The sequence below is a fragment of the Zosterops lateralis genome, assembly GCF_965231275.1.
Source record: "Zosterops lateralis genome assembly, chromosome: 5".
Classification (NCBI taxonomy): Eukaryota; Metazoa; Chordata; class Aves; order Passeriformes; family Zosteropidae; genus Zosterops; species Zosterops lateralis.
In genome coordinates, this window is record NC_139766.1 from 62,433 (window position 1) to 79,906 (window position 17,474).

The window sequence follows — 17,474 nt, forward strand, 5'->3', positions numbered from 1 at the left end:
TCAATGGATTATTTTGGGGTTTAGTGTTTAGAAGGAATAGGGCAGCAGTTTCACATGCAGCACTGGAAAGCAGAAGGGATTGCTGCTGCTGCCTCTACGTTTCTCATAGAAAGTTTGGGTTTGCATTTGAGAAAGTGCAGCAGGACGATGGTCCTCTGCTCCACGGGGTGACCTTAAACTCCACTTACTCTGAGTCCTGCTGGCCTGAAGGTCAAGTCAGCTGCTTAACCTCTTTTCATTCACAATACAGCACATGCTCTACCAGTGAATGCTTTTCCTGGTCTTAAATGTAGGCCTGACAACTTGAAAGCTTATCAAAGTGAAGGGCTCTCCAACTGGAGGAGGAGATTGATGTCTGTCAATGCTGAGCATGTGGGCTTTAAGGAATTTGAATTATGAGGTTTTATTTATGAGGGTCACAGGTGTGCTGTACTGCAGCTTAAATGATTGTACAGGTGCTTGAGATCCATTGAATAATGGAATAATTCTAATTTTGGGAAAGGGATGAAAAGTCATCTTATAGACCTTGTGTGCATGAGCCTTTGATGTTTCTCTTTGACCATTGCAATAATGTGGTTTCTTTGGCCTTTTGTCTTGTAAGGGGTTAAGTTTTGTGGTAAGACACTTGCAAGGGCTCTTGCTCCAAGGTTTTAGGGGTTCATTATATGCCAGGGAAAGAGAGAGATTGATACATTCTCTTTCTTCTGTAGTGAGATGATTTATGATGTGGGAGATGAATTTGCTTCCACTGTGCTCTGTTGTCTCCTCCTGCCTGGTGTGAATAAGACAACTCTACCATAAACCCCAGGAGCATTTTAGGACAATCAGCAAAGGATGAGACTCCTGTTTTTCTGGGCATTGCAAACACTTTCAGCTAAATTATCCTTACTTCAGAGAACTAGGTCAAGATCCAATAAGTGGATTTGGGAACAGATGGGGAAAGCAGAGTGCAGCTGTTGGGTCAGATGAATAGACAGCTGTTGTGGTGTCTCAGGTACGACTGGTGGGTATGGGTGGCCTTCAAGGGGATCTCATGAATTGGCCTTTTGTCATGGTAACGTCTCTGCATAAAATACAGGCACTAGGGAATGTGTTCAAAGAAATAGGAGTGCTAAGATTGGAGTTCTTGCAGTGGGAAAGCAGAGATCAAAGATAATATAGAGATAATAGAAAAATGCTACAGAAAAATGTGCTGACAAACAGCTCAAAATGTGCTGCTTGTGTGAAGAACACATCCCTTCACTGTAATAATAATAATAATAATATCTTTTATTCTTTGTTTTTACCCAGTAAGTTTAAATTGGGGAAAAGTCTGTAGTAAAGGATCTCAGTAACGTTGACATTTACAGTGCAGCTTGGCTGGTTGCTTCAGCAGAGATAAAGCTGAGGTTATGCAGTGAATAAATGCTGCTTTGTGGTCTCTGAGATGAGGCTGGGAGTAAAGAAATAGGAGAATAAGTAAGGACCTAAATTTGGGATGTTTTCAGTTTTAATTTAAAACTTAGAGGCACAAACAAGAGTGGAGCTCCAGCATGTTTCTGTTGTGGCAAAGGCAGTAGGATCTCAAGGCAGTGTCTATAAACGATGGCTTTGAAGCAGTGGGGAAGTGCTGGTGTCATTTTGGACACAGCACAGTTCTAGTTTTTTTCAATGCTTCTGATGTGGAGAAACGGAGTCGGAGGAGGGAAATCAGCTTTTCCTTCATAGTTTTTGTTGTCTTAGTCTTCAGGTTAGGTGATTTTATTCTTTTTTTTATATAATTCAACTTTTTTTTTTTTTTTTTTAATTATGTGTTTTAATTATTAGGATAAAAATCTTTACTGTGAGGAAAAAGTTCTTCCCTGTGAGGGTGGGCAGGCCTTGGCACAGGGTGCCCAGAGCAGCTGTGGCTGCCCCTGGATCCCTGGGATTGTCCAAGGCCAGGCTGGACACTGGCGCTGGGAGCAGCCTGGGACAGTGGGAGGGAGGTAGAATGAGATAAACTTTAAGGTCCCTTCCAATTGAAAACATTTGGTTTTCCATGATTATGCTACAGCAGTGACTTCTGCATGAGTTTGCTCACTTTGGGGACTTTTATCTCTGGAGGCTGTGAATGTGAAAGAGGGAGGAGGAGAGAATTCTCTGGACACCTGGAGTAGTTCTTTGTCTTTGTTTTAGGTACCTGTTCTGTGTAGGTAAAATCCTTATCAAAGTGGATTTTGCAGTAATGTCATTACCTTCATCTGTGAGACCTGGCCTGTAATTAATTACATCTTCCCAGCTTTACCTGTGGTGTGGAACCCAGGTGGCAGAAGAAGGGATTTAGTTGTTCTACATTAGAAATTCATGAAATAGCTGTGTGGATTTTTTATCTGCTTCTTTCATCCCCCGTGTGCCTGATCACTGTTCCATGCTTATAAATTAAAGCATTTGCTTATAGTAAATGTCCTTTAGCCTCAGTGCTTTTATTGAGAACATGAAAAAAGTCAAATTATTAATCTATTTAAGATAGAAAGCGTTTGTTCTGGTAAGAGGCTGTAACAGCCCTTTCTTTGTGCCTTCAATTCCAAATATACCCAAAACAATGACTTTTAATTATGAAGTGCTTGAGCACTTGAGAAGGAGGAGGAAGAAAGGATGAAAACTCGTTGCTTGCATCAGTCTCTAGATTTAGCAACTTCAGAATTAGGGTGGACAAAGGCCTTTTTGGGTTTGTTTGGTGGTTTTGGTTGTTTGCTTTTGCTTGTTGTTTGCTTGTTGTTTTTTTTTTTTTTTTTTTTTTTTTTTTTTGGTTGGGTTTTTTTAGGGAAAAGGCTGTGAAACTTCTCCAGACAAGGTGCTGATAAGCCTTCAGTGTCACTGCAGTCTAAAGTAATACAAACCTGTTTTGAGATCCAGTGATGACCACTTAGAGGTTAAATTTTAATGTGTTTTATAAACTAAACCAGCCTGCTTACCTTTTCTGGTGAGTAATAGAGGAAAGGCAAGCTGCATTTTTCCTTTACTAATCTGATGAAAAGAAATATATTCAAACCCCTGTTCCCAGCAAATAATGTACCTTTAATGTCACAATGCTTCGAAGTAATGCTGCAAAGTTATTTAATCCCTAACTCTAAGGTACTTTTGGTGAGTTTTTGTACTCACTAGCAACAGGCTTGCTTTAGATTTATTAGATAGTAATTAGTCAACAGCTTTGAGGCTTTGCCTTGTTGTGCAGTTCCTGTCTACGGAGGAATTTTCTCAGTGCATACTAATTGGTATTTGAAAATTGTACGCTGCTGGTATTACTCATATTATTAAAAAACCCACGGGTTTGCCTGGTGATTTACAATATCAGATTTGGCCATTTACCCAGGAGATACCATTGATTGCTGCCTGATTTTCTTACGTTGGTTTTGTGCTTTTCAGGGGCTCCTAGAATGACTGGGGAGTAATTAAGTATGCAGAATCTTTTTGCATAAAATATTTCATTTTGAAGTTCTTTTTTGTTAAATCTTCGTCCTTGTCATTGCTTCCCTTTTGTCTTTTTCTTTAAAAAAGCTGGAATAGGCAGCACACAAGGTTGTAGTTCTTTGAATATGTGGTCTGTAGGTTCATCTCCCTAACTCTCTTCTTTCCCTTTGGTTCTTGTATTGTAGTTCTCCTGGAAATCAGTAAAAAGTTAGTGTACACAACACTGTTGTGAACAGTGAAGTTTGAAACAAGCTTTAAGTATTGTGTGTATAGGCATGTATTCATATGTATTTATGCAGTACACTTACGGTTTTCTTTTTAATCTGAGTTTTGTGAATAGATCCTTGCAGTTGTTTTATCTACCTTGGAGGTTTTAAAGTCGATGTTGCAGTTTAGAGCCTTGTAAGTATTGTAGTACAGGACCTGACTTACTGTTTTCTTAGGGTATAGCAGCTGCTCCTTGCAGAGCAGGAGATGTAACACTCAGGTAGTACAGAAACACTTTTTGTGTGGCAGCCGAATGTTTCACCAAGTTAGCAAAGACCCATGGTATTTGACACCTTTCCATATTTTCTGGTGTCTGATTTCTGGATCTGAGTCATAAAATGACCATAGAATCACAGAATTGTTTAGGTTGGAAAAACCCTCTAAGACCATCAAGTCCATCTGTTCCCTAGCACTGCCAGGGTCACCACTGACCCGTGTCCCCAAGTGCCACATGCACAGGGCTTTGAAATCCCTCCAGGGGTGAGGACTCCACCATTGCCTTGGGCAGCTGTGCCAGGACTGGACAGCCCTTTCCCTAATTTCCCCAAAATCCACCCTGAGCCTCCCCTGGCCCAGCCTGAGGCCGTTCCCTCTCCTCCTGTCCCTGTTCCCTGGGAGCAGAGCCCGACCCCCCCGGCTGTCCCCTCCTGGCAGGGATTTTGTGCAGAGCCACAAGGTCCCCACTGAGCCTCCTTTTCTCCAGGCTCAGCCCCTTCCCAGCTCCCTCAGGAATTCTCCAGCCCTTTCCCAGCTCCCTTCCCTTCCCTGGACACGCTCCAGCCCCTCCAGGGCTCTCCAGAGCTGTCCCAGCACTGGAGGTGCCCCAGCAGTGCCAGCACAGGGGACAAGGACACTGCCCTGGCCCTGCTGCCACCCCAGAGCTGGCACAGTCCAGGGGCCTCCAGTGGCCTCTTGCCCACCTGGGCTCGTGCCCAGCCACTGTCACGTCACCCCAGCACCTTTCCCAGCCCCTCTGCCCCAGCCCGGAGCTGCAGGACCTGGCACTTGGCCTTGTTGGCCCCCACACCACAGATATGGCCAACGCTTTCTGGGGCCAAAGACCCCGAGCCTGGTGGTGTTGGTGACAGGTTATGTGGGGCAGGACCCTTCTGTGTGAGAGTGGTGTGATGTATGTCAGGAAAACTTTCCACATCCAAGTCCCTCATTCCTGGAATGTTTTCCCTTCTGGAGTTACTCACATGTTCCAGACAAAGCCAAAAGACTGTGTAGGACACGTCCCAGTTATCCAAACCCCCAGCCCTGTGTCTCCTTTGGCACGGGCAGCACTGGGCATGGGGAACAGGGGCTATTTGGTTTTTTTATTGGAGCCTGAAGATCAGTTGAGCTTTCTGTATTGAATGAAAAGATGAAATTCTGTTTTCAGTTTGCTTTTGTGATGAAGATTCATTTCTGTCTGGGGGAATGTTTATAGAAGAACATGGATGCTGCTGTCCTGCTCTAGCCAGGCAGCACAGGCAGTGAGAACTTAATTCCTATTTGTTTTTCTTTTAGATGTGTCAACTCTGATTTATTACAGATTTTTAATATTCCTCATTTGTCCGTAATGACAGGAAGTTTAGTAAGCAGTCTGAAAAACTTACAGATATGTTTTTACTAATGGCATATCAAAGAATTTCAACTTGTATTTTAAAAACTAAATCCAGTGCTGAAACTTCATTGAATTACATTGATGTTGAAATGCTCTTTTTTTTCCTTCCTGAGATATGACATGCCTGAGGCTACAGTATTAACAGAATTATTTTATTTTATTTTATTTTTTATATCACTCTTCATAGCATTTCTGTGGTGAATGAATTAGTAATTGTTTCCAGATAAAATTGTTGCAAGAGTTCCATGAGTAGAGGCTCCCTGAGAGCTTTCCACATGGCATGAGATAGTTTTTTAGCTTGAGAGACTTGCTCAGACTTTCAGAATCTCGGCTCTTGGTTACAGGCAAAGTTTTATCAGTGTTGATTCATGGCTTTTCCATGGATATTATATTCAAAAGGATGAATTTTTAGACAAAAAGACTAGATGTTACTGCTCCCAACTTGGAAGGTTCATTTGGTTTTGTGAATTCCTGGTTGCTAGATAAGTGGTTTGAATATTAAAAGATGCCGAAGTTTTAAAAGAAATATAAATCACAGAATCATGGAATGGTTTGGGTTGGAAGGGACCTTAATACTTATCCAATTCCATCTCCTGCCACAGTCAGGGCCACCTTCCACCACTCCAGGCTGCTCCAAACCCAATGTCCAGCCTGGCCTTGGGCACTGCCAGGGATGCAGGGGCAGCCACAGCTGCTCTGGGCACCCTGTGCCAGGGCCTCACACCCTGCCAGGGAACAATTCCTGCCCAATATCCAGCCTAAATCTGTACCTTCTGTATGTGTATTCTTTTTGAATCTAATCTCTGTTTACACCTACATCTGTGTCTCCATAGAAGGCCCAGATGCTTCTTGTGCTTCCAAAAATCTGAGTTTCTTCTGCACTTGCCTGAATGTCCATTTCCTGCAGAACTTCAGTAATTGGATTTTAAAAATCTTCAGCTCAATTTGTCAGGTTGAAAAGTATTATAATAAATTCAATTATAGACAGAGGAAGGTGTTTTTTAAAAATCTGTGGGTTTTGCCTTTTTAATTTGAAACAGAGATCAACCTTAAAAATGCTTGATGGAAAAGAGTTTGGAAAATCATTTTTGACTCAGACAAAATATTTTAAAAATGAGATGTTAACATTACCAGATCACTGGGGAATGACTAAGAAAAGGTTCCAAGATACTGGTTTGGGGAACTTCTGATCTTGCTTTCTTCTCTTTTTGCCAAGTTTAAATTTTAAGTGGTTTTGTTTTAAGCTGTGTTGTAAGTAGGACAGTTGAATTTTGCCAGAGGCTGTGATTTGCTCCAGCCGTGTGCTGATGATGGAATTTATAACTTGCCTAGGAAGGAATCCTGTTTTGAGTGCCAGTGTGTGCTCTACCAGAACGTGGTGTTTGGGCACCTTCAGGTGCTGCTGCCTTTTGCTGCCATCCTTCCCTGTCATTTATTTTCAGCAGTTTCTGCAATAGTTCAACAATTAGAACTCATCTTGAATATTTTGACAAATTCATATGAGATAGCAATGTATATCCCAAAGGTTTGGCTCTTGCTGGTGTAGAATTTGCACTGTGCAGCATTTGCAGATGTTGATAACAATACAGAATCTCAGAATGATTGCGGTGGGAGGGACCTTCTCATTCTACCCAGTGCCATAGGCAGGGGCACCTTCCCTTTGATCAGGTTGCTCCAAGCCCTATCCAGCCTGGCCTTGTTCACTTCCAGGGATGGGGCCTGGGAGTGAGTCCTGCATTCAGGGGGTTATCAAGGAGTTTGTGGAGAGTCAAATAATGAGAATGAGTGAGTGGTTGCATCATGGACTTCATCTGAACTGCATGCAAGAGTGGTGCAGTTTATGTAAATAAATAATGCAGGAATAATTTTAGCTTCCGTTGGGGAATTCCTTTTGCTGGTTAGGTGGTTTATCCATACATGTAGGTTTGGAACCATGACATCAATCTGATAGAGAAACCGTCATTCTCGAAGTGATGTCCTTCAAGATGTCATTCTTGAAGAACAATCATCAGAAAGCCTGCACAGAGAGTTCAACAGGAGACCCTCGGCTGGGTTTTGTTGTGCTGTAGTTCATTCCTTTATAGTGGCTCTTAAGTAAATAATAATCTAATGGTGATATTCAAAATTTAGGGAATCCTTTCTGAATGTTTAAAACCACTGGACACTAATGCTTGTCTTTGTGTTTTTGTTTGCAGACTCACTGAGCCTTCAGGGTATGTCACAGATGGGCCTGGAAATTACAAATACAAGACAAAATGCACCTGGCTCATTGAAGGAAGGTGAGTGTGGGAAGCAGCTTGGGATTTTGTGTTACTTATTGGGACTTACAGGGTGAGTTTTATCTGCACGGAATATTTTTAGGTCTCACAATTCTTTTTGGCTATTCTAAAAGCTAGATAGGGCAACAATTAGTTCTTCTTGGTAAATAAGTTTTTCTGCAACTGAGTCCTCCAAACTGACTTCTGATTAAGAGGTTTGTGTTGAAACAGCATGTGGTAAACAAAAATCAGTGCACTTCTGTAAATAATGAAGGATTATGAATTAACTGATATCATAGTGGGCCAATCAGATGATGGGATTCACTACACATGGGGTTTTTCAGTGGTATGAGAAACAAGAGAAATTTTATTCATGAAGAATCAGTTTCTGTAGTGATGAACTTCAGATATTTCTTTACTCACTGAGCCATGAGGACTTCAGAAGAACCACTGACCTTTTATTGCAAAGGTTTTCTAAACTGGGAGAAGTCCCTCAGATCTCTCCCCTCACTTTGCTGCCCTTTCTGTATTTGAGCCTTATATTGCTTACAGCAATTTCTTGCACGGGTTTTTAGGAGTAGCATATTTAATTCTATCCTCTGTCATCTGATTGATGGTGGAGAATTCAGAGCATCTCACTTGTTGAAATACATTTTTGATAGTACCAAGCTGGTGCCAGGACAGTAAGATCCATTTGTTTAGTCTCTAAAGCTTTTCCATGGTCACATATGATGCTGTGTGATAACATCTGTGTGTTCAGTCACATTCCATGTTGTTCCCTGAATCTGCAGGTAGAGAGGTCTGTGTATTGTCATGTGAGTTGTGCGAGAGTGCGGACTTGTACTGGACACTGCAAACTGAGGCCTCTTGGCATCTTGGAGAGTCAGAATTTCCTACTGTCCCAGAGGGTGTTTAGTCTTCTCCCTGTGTTTAGCATATCTGTTGCTGAAATGCACAGTGGCATCAAGGCAACCTTAGCAAATTTGCCAATGGACACCAGGCCGTATGGTGAGGTCAAGATGCTGAAGGGAAGGAATGGCATCAAAAGGGATCTGGACAGACTTGGAGACACAGGACTGTGTGAACCTCGTGGAGTTCAACAAGGCCAAGTGCAAGGTCCTGCACCTGGGCTGGAGCAAGTCAGAGCACAAACACAGGATGGGCAGGGAATGGCTGGAGAGCAGCCCTGGGGACAGACGAGGACTTGGGGGGAGAGCTGGACAAGACCCAGCCCAGAACCCCCCGAGCCCTGGGATGATCCCAGCGTGGGCAGCAGGGGAGGGGACTCTGCCCCTGTGCCCCCTGAGGTGATTCCCCACCTGCAGAGCTGCCCCAGCCCTGGGGCAACAGCACAAGGACGTGGAGCTGCTGGAGAGAGTCCAGAGGAGGCCCCGGGGCTGCTGCAGGGCTGGAGCCCCTCTGCTCTGGAGCCAGGCTGGGAGAGCTGGGAATGTTCCCCTGGAGAAGGGAAGGCTCCAGGGAATGCTCAGAGTCCCTGAAGGGGAAAACTCCAGGAGAGCTGGAGAGGGACTGGGGCCAAGGAATGAAGTACCAAGACAAAGGGGAATGGCTTCCCACTGTCACAGGACAGGGCTGGATGGGATCTTGGGCAGAAATTCCTGGCTAGGAGGGTGGGCAGGCCCTGGCACAGGGTGTGTGGCTGTGGCTGCCCCTTGATCCCTGGCAGTGCCCAAGGACAGACTGGATAAGGCTTGGACCAACCTGTCCATGGCAGGGGGTGGAGTGAGATGATTGTGAAGGTCCCTTCCAACCCAGACCACTCTTTCTTTGGGAGATTTCATGACTTGGGAGGAATTATTCATTGCATCTGCTTCAGACATTTACTTGAGTTGAGGAAGTTTAATTCCTAAGCTCCTAAGGTACTCAAAACTGAGGTCTAAGCTGCTCCACAGAACCATCCAGAATGATGAAATTGAGAGGCAACTACTCACTATTAACTTTATAAGGAGCTCAGTTGTTTGAGGTGGTTAAGAGCGCAAGTTGGATGCTCCAAGTGGCTACACCTTTTAATTTGTGTAGGTAACAGGAATACAGTTTGCAATTACAAATAATTAAAAAATGTTTCACAAGAGCATTATTGCAGACAAACCAGCCTCAGCAGTCCCAGCACAGCCATCTTAACCCTCTTAACTTCTGTTTTTAAAGGATATTGTGACTCATATTTTTATCAGAAGTGAAGTGCTTCTCATGGATTCTCAATAATGTCACCAAAGGTGCTCCTCCAGCCTATAATTACTACTGCTGAGAGTCTTGCTAGGGAACCATCACTTTGTGGGGTTTGAAGTGAGATCTTTCTTGCTGGAAAGACAGAAATGTTCCTCTGTATTCTGTAGCCAGGTGTTTACATTGGAGTCCTTTTCCTGCCTGTGGGTGTTTATGCCCTGCTGTCAGGGCATGGTGGTAAACAGAAAACAGATAATCACACTGATTAAACCAGCCAAAATATGCAGCCATGTGAAAACAGTCCAAGCTCTCAAAATTCCCAGAGACCTGGACTTGGAAAGCAGCGCCTGCAAAGCTGCTGAGTTCTGAGTGCCCTCTCCTCGTTGCTGGCATTCCATTGTGCAGAGGGCTTTGAGGTCAGCAGGGAAGGGTACAACTGGAGTGAGCCATTGAGGACACCAGAGGAATTCAGATACAAAATAAGCCTTGTGTTCCTTAGTGTTCTCATTTCCTTTCTTCACCGTTCCTGACTTTTTCTTGGCTGGTGTCTGTGCTGTGTTCTCATCCCAGGGGAGTCCTTTTCATTTTTCCCAGGAGGGTGAACAAGGCAGATGAGCTCCATGGAGCCTGAGGACCATGTGGTTGTGCAGATGAGGGCTGTCTGCTAATGGTTGTTGGCTGTTGCAAAGAGACTCTTCCTTTTTGTTTGTGGTCTGAACCTTTATTGATTGCCAATTTCTGCTCTACAGCTGTCAGGCTGGTCCAATAGAAGCAAATCCCTATGACTCCATAGGCTGCTCAGTTCTGAAGTCACAGGTACTCTTTGTACCTTTCCTTTAAGCAGAACATTACCCTTGAGTTCCACCTGCTGCTCTTTTCCAAAGGCCTAGAGTAGATAGTTGTACCTATCAAAAATTAGTCATTTGCAGAATAACTCCCTAGAGACTTCCCCTCCTGTGGGAAGGAAGGACTCTGTGGCAAGCTGACATTTTTAAAATCTATTTGATTAGGATGAGCAGGGATTTCATCTGAGTTCTAGGGCAATGCTCTCTAGGGATGATCCTAGACACTTGTGCCTGTCCTTTCAACAGCTCCAGCTGTGGGTGGGAACAAACACTGTTGATACAGATTCATTTTCTATTTGTTTCAGGTCCAAGCGCAATGTTAGTGGTGTTTGCACCATCCTGGAGCCAAGCCCTAAATGAAATATCTGCAGTGGTTTCTCTGTGATTGTCTTTAGGTGTAGCTTTTTATATTAGTCATGAAACAAATGGTATCTTATGTTGGAAACCTGGACGTGCCCCAGCCATGTATGCTGGCTCCCAGGAATCTCCCTAGTTATGGGCTGGCCCCAGTGAGGACAGCAGGAAAGGTGGGAATTGTGTCCCTGTGCCCCCTGAGGTGATTCCCCACCTGCAGAGCTGCCCCAGCCCTGGGGCCAACAGCACAAGGACGTGGAGCTGCTGGAGAGAGTCCAGAGGAGGCCCTGGGGCTGCTGCAGGGCTGGAGCCCCTCTGCTCTGGAGCCAGGCTGGGAGAGCTGGGAATGTTCCCCTGGAGAAGGGAAGGCTCCAGGGAGAGCTGCCAGCCCCTGGCAGGGCCTGAAGGGGCTCCAGGAGAGCTGGAGAGGGACTTTTGGCTTGTTTGGGCAGTGGCTGAGGTAACTTGATTTGTTCAGCCTGGAAGAGGAGACTGAGGGGAAACCTTATCAGAGTCTGCAACTTCCTTCTGAGGCAAAGATGAGGAGCAGACACTGCTCTCTTTGTGGCCAGGACCCAGGGAATGGCTTGAAGTTGTGTCACGGGAGGCTTCGTTTTGAGATCAGGGAGAGGTTCTTCCCCCTGGGGTTGGTCAGGCACTGCCCAGGCTCCCTGAGGAGCAGTCATGGTCCCAAGGCTGCCAGAGCTCCAGGAGCATTTGGGCAATGGGTTCAAGCACAGGGTGGGATTGTTGGGGTGTCTGTGCAGAGCCAGGAGTTGGACTCAATGGTCCTTGTTGGTCCCTTCCAACTCAGGATATTCTATGATTCCGTGATCTGTTCTGCACAACGGGACACAGTTTTCTGACCGTAAAGCAATTTTTGCTTAATACCAGGAGACCTGCACACCAAAAAAACCCCTGAACTACACACAGCATGTTTAATGCATCTACAGTTACCCAGGTCACTTGGTTTTGTCTTGTCTAGATGAGAGCCTCACACCAGAAGACTGTGTTGAAGGGTTTTTGCCCTGTGTGTTGAGTGGCTAATTACAAATATTTTATTCATTTATTTTTTCTTTACAGGCCGAACACAATCCTCAGGCTTCGATTCAATCACTTTGCCACAGAGTGCAGCTGGGACCACTTGTATGTGTATGATGGAGACTCAATTTATGCTCCCTTACTGGCAGCTTTTAGGTAAGTTCCCCTTGATAAGACTCTTAACTGTAGCCAGTGGTATTTTCTTAACTTAGAGCCTGACTTAAATGTGGCTTCTGACACTGTAAATATGATCCAGTAAACCAAATGTATAACACTGCACTACAGCCAGTGTCCTTTTGTGCACTGTTTGTCAGCATAAACAATTAAGAGTTGTTTTTCACTTTTACAATGAACAAGTCATGTCACTGTGCTCTAGCATGTAAGTATTATGTTTTCATTTCCAAATCCTGATTCTTTGAGAGAAAAAAAAAAAAATGTCATCTGTCTGGGCTGGAGATGATTTGGTGTGCAGTTTCCTTTGAGAGGAGAAAACTGCCCCATTTATGGATTTGAATGTGATTTATAAGTTAAACTTGTATTGTGTGAATGTAGACATAAGGGAAAAAGGCAGCTAATGTTGTAGACATGGAGGTTTCACAGAATGATGTCTATCTTTTATGTACTTTAAACTTCGAATTTTTTAGTTATTTGGAACATGTTCAGGAACAGCAGTGATGGCTCAACCTTGTAAAAACAGAATCACAGGATGGTTTGGGTTGGGAGGGATCTTCATCCAGTGCCACCCTCTGCCATGGGCAGGGACACCTTCTGCTGTCCCAGATGGATCCAAGCCCCATCCAGCCTGGCCTTGGGCACTGCCAGGGATCCAGGGGCAGCCACAGCTGCTCTGGGCACCCTGTGCCAGGGCCTGCCCACCCTTACAAGGAAGGATTCTTTCTCCATATCCCATCCATCCCTGCCCTCCGGCAGTGGCACGTTCTCTGTGTGCTGTCCCTCCATCCCATGTCAAATGTCCCTCTCCAGCTCTTGATGTGTAAAAGTATCCATTCTGCCAGTAGGTTACAGGTTTTTCCTTGTCCACTCAGTGTGGATGCTGGTGAACAATCAACATTTCATGCTGAGGCCTAAATGTAACTTGTGCTTTTCTGTATTTGAGTCTCACAGTGACACCACCACCACCTTATGCTTTTTATTCTTTAAACTGAAATTAGGAAAATAATCCCAAGTTATCTATGGAAAAAACTAACGGTTCCCTTGGGACTCTGCTTGTTCCAAGCTGTGTGACTATTTCCAGAATTAACCTTCTGCTGGGGTTCCTCTCATTTGTGAAATAAAGGTCTAAAAATACTTTGTGTTGGTTCTAGAAAATCCTTGTAATGTCTATGACAGGAGATCAGCAGAGGAACAAAAGTTGATAAAAATTTAAACCCCTACATGTGATTTTTTTGGTCTTCAACTGCAAATGTAGAGTTGTTTTGGAGTGAAAGAATGTTTCCTTGTAAAGCTTCAGACTAACGTGAGATCAAAACAGGACACCTCATTTGAAGAGGAAGCAACCTTTCTCTTCTGAAAACCTCCAAAAGTGTGGCAATGCCACCTGGAAATGTTCTCCTGGTATCATGCCGTGATTGATGTACAGGAAGAGGAGGAAATATCATCTTGACCCAATGTCATTTTGTTCTAATCAAGCTATTTTTTAATACACTGATGAAAAGGCAAAACGATGATTTGTGCCTGCCATTTCTTGTGTGTTTTCCAAAAATTAATAGGCTTATAAAATCAAAGTTTTGAGTAGTTCACAGCATTAACAGTTATTGTTCAGACTGGGAAATCTCCTGTAAATCAGGAAGCCTTGGCCTGAGGAGAAGCAAACGTGAGGTTAGTACAATAATGTTTTTGAGGTAGGAAAAAGCCCCAATTATTTTGTTTCAATTGTTTCTTTAGATGACATTTGAACTTAACTTCATTAAGCAGTGAGTTGTGGTGTTCAGTAATCCATGTTCAGGAAATGGCAGATGCTTCTCATTTTGGTGAAGTACCAGAAAGCATCTCTTGAAAAACACTTTTCTCTAATGCAAAATAAGTGCATTGGAATTTTTATAAAGCAGTATTCATATTTTCTCAATTTACTTGGGTTATATTAAATTTATTATTATAACCACATTTCCTTGTTCATTATTTTTGCACTATGCCAGGAGATTTGCAAGACTGAGCTTTGTACAGTTGGATCCTGTAAGCTTTCAGAGTTTGTTGATAAACACTATAAATTCCTTTCTCTCTGAACTCAGTTTGTGTTCCCTCCCTGGCTTTTTACAGTAGCTCCCTGAACCTTCACTTCCTTCACTGAACTCATTTTGTTTTCTTGACCTTCTAATGCTCATTTATGTTTGTTCACAAGGTTACCTTTATCCTGAAATATATATATGTACATATATATATCTTGTATATATACAAGATCATCTTGGGAATCCTTACCACTGGACTGTAGAGAAGCTTTAAATTGGTTTTATCAGTTTTTTTTTAACAGCAATAAATATTTGCTTAATGCCAACATTTACACAGTTCAAGTGTGTGCATAGACTAAACTCCTTGTAGTCTGAGAGTCCCCAGAGCTGTCTGGTCCTGCACATGAATCTTTTTTTATTAAACAGTGTTAAAAATATCTTTGATGGTTTGTATTTGTGACCACAGGCACAATGAGACTGTAAAAATGTGCTGCTTCAGAAATGCAGTAAAAGAACGTGTAAACAAATGCAGCATGTTTGTCAGCACCGATGAAGAAATCTGAACTAGATAAACTCCACTCAGGATCTGTGCACTTTGTTGGTTTTGTTAACTTTACTCCACATTAAACATTTATCAGAACTGGTTTTGCACCTTTATTTTCATTTTGCTCTGGTAGGCAGTGGGTGTTTTCCTCATCAAACCCAGTTCTTCTGCAAGACTTTTGGCAATGGCCCAAAGCTCCTGGTGGTTGCTCTCAGGTGCCGGATGGATGTTCATGTGGGGCTGAATTCCCCCAGGCAATGGGATCAGCTCAGTGGTCTAGGGGAAAGAATAGGGCAGTGTGTGCAGGGCAGTGGAGAGTTGGGTCTCCTGGACATGATTGTGGACATCCAACACTTGAAGTGGGCCTCCCTGATGAGTTGGAGCGAGACTTTGGACAAGAGCATGGAGTGGCAGGATGAGGGGGCATGGCTTCCTATTGTCAGAGAGTAGGTCCAGATGGGATGTTGGGCAGGAATTGTTCCCTGTGAGGTGGTGAGGCCCTGGCACAGGGCGCCCAGAGCAGTTGTGGCTGCCCCTGGATCCCTGGCAGTGCCCAAGGCCACTTCATTCCCCAGGACTTGGAGCATCTGAGGACAGTGGAAGTTGCCCCTGCCATGGCAGGGGGGTGGAATGAGATAATCTTTTAAAGTTTCTTCCACCTCAGGCCATTCTGTGTTTCATTGGTTCTCTGATACTGTTTTACTTTCTGCCATTGACTTCACCAATCCAGTTTACAGAAAATACGTGTTATTTCAGTCAAAAGCAGAGGTTTGCCTTTCCCTGGGTGTCACTGGGCAGCTGAGCTGAGTAGGAGTGTTTATTTGCTTTGGAGTAAAGATGATTGCAAAATGTTTTGCAACCTTATGAAAGGAAAGAAAAGCATCGTGTTGTGAAACATGCTAATCTTGGCCAGAGTTGAGTTGCTCAGAGATTCTGGATCATAATTTAAAGGAAATTTTGCATAATCCTTTATAATTTTGATTCTGCCTATTGGATTCTTTTTCATGGCAGATGTAAATTCTGTTTGTGCTTCTGTTTATTCCATATGATGTTGGAAGCAGGCTGATTTATTCATTGTTTTTGAGGTTCAACCTTTCAGGGATCTGATTGTTCCCACAGTGTTATGCTCTCTTCATGACTTTCTCTGAAAGAAATTAAAATGCCCCATCCCTGGAAATGTTTAAAGCCGGGTTGGTTGGGACGTGGAGCAGCCTGGGCTGGTGGAAGGTGTCTCTGCCCATGGCAGGGGCGTTTGACTAGATGACTTTAAAGGTCTCTTCCAACCCAGACAATTCTATGATTAAGTTTCCTTAGACTGTTTTAAATATGTGTAGGTGGGATAACATCCTCTTCAGTTATTTACACATGAATCACCCAAAAAAGATGGAAATAGGGAGTAAGTGGGATGCAAGCATTGTTATGGAAGTACCTGTGTTCTTGTCAAACAAATCCCGAATTTGAGATTTTGATGAGAAAACAAAGAATTGTCTAGTAATAGTCCTTTTATTAGTATTAGGAAGGATTATTGTGGGGAATTTTTGTCTTACCTTCCACTTATTTTGCCCTGTAGTATCAGTGATAAGTGCTGAAGAACAAACTAGGACAAAGCAACTTTTTCTTGTCCCTGAGCTGCAGTTTGCCTTACCCAAATTATTTTCAAATGTTTTTCCTGTGGTGAGGTACTGTCATACAGTGGCCATTGCAAAGGAATATTATGAACCAAACAAGAAGTTTGTTAGGCTTTTTGTTCTTTGGTGTTGTGGGAGATGATCTTCTGGGAGAGATAAACTTCAGGAGTCTCAAATGTTGAGAATGAAACAAGGCGCCTCTTCCAGAGAGATAAAAAGGGAATTAATTCTGCTGTTTAATCCTGTATCCTTGAGAAGCAAATGAGCAGTGAGGGGAAATTTGGCTTTCTCATAAGGAAATATTTCTTGAAATGTGCATCAGCAGATGTGCTGGAGTTGTTTAGCCAAAACATGGGATCAGGTTCCAGTGATTTTATGGTGAGTTGATAAAATGAAGGATATCTTTTTATCCACTATAAAACTTGTTGTGCAGGAAGATCTGTTGAGCAGTTTGCAGTGTGATCTCTCTGTAGGTAGCTCGTTCATCTGCTGGTTTCAGTGCAAGTACCCCAAAATCTGCAGCAAAAAGATTGCTGGGTGTCTGTTCTCTTCTTGGAGCACACATTGTATTGTATCATGGGGTCAGAAAAATTCAGGTGGAAAAATTCAGAAAAATTCAGCACAATAAAATTGCTCTTCAGGTTAATGGATGCTGTAGATACCTGGGAGTGATTTCCTTGAGTGGATAAACTCATTTACTCTGTCCTAGGAAACTATCTTCAGTTGCATTTGCTTTCTGTTCTAAACAGATGTGAAAAGAGAATTAAGTTCTTCTCGGGGGGAATTCTTTCCAACATTGCTTTTTAGTTGATGGTGGCCTTGGATACTTGGGAGTCACGGGGCACAGGACAAGGCTGGGCTGTTTTCCCGGGGGAGTGGCTGGAGCTGCCTCTGGTTCCCTGCCCAACACACTCCACTCTGCCACTTGAAGTCTCTGCTTGTCACAAGCTTTGACTTGCCTTTGAAAATGGGAGTGAAGTCAGGGACAGATGATGAGTACAGGAAAATAGCAGCTGACTGTGAACAGGGGGTGGTAGACAATGTGCTGTACATGGATAAAGACTTTTAAAAACATAAATTCAATGGACTTTGAATTTGTGCCCACTTTGATGCCTTTTGTATGAGG

At 43.4% G+C, this 17,474-nt stretch overlaps 1 protein-coding gene across 1 annotated transcript in view; it reads left to right on the plus strand.

Moving 5' to 3' along the window:
- Nucleotides 1-17,474, plus strand: part of ATRN (attractin) — a gene marked incomplete at its 5' end in the record, with an annotated part of 140,517 nt that overhangs the window by 25,729 nt on the left and 97,314 nt on the right. Inside the window, 2 exons of the mRNA XM_083860725.1 lie at nucleotides 7,504-7,587; nucleotides 12,033-12,146. Coding sequence (XP_083716851.1) covers nucleotides 7,504-7,587; nucleotides 12,033-12,146 — 198 coding nt within the window. The remainder of the gene's footprint in view (nucleotides 1-7,503; nucleotides 7,588-12,032; nucleotides 12,147-17,474) is intronic.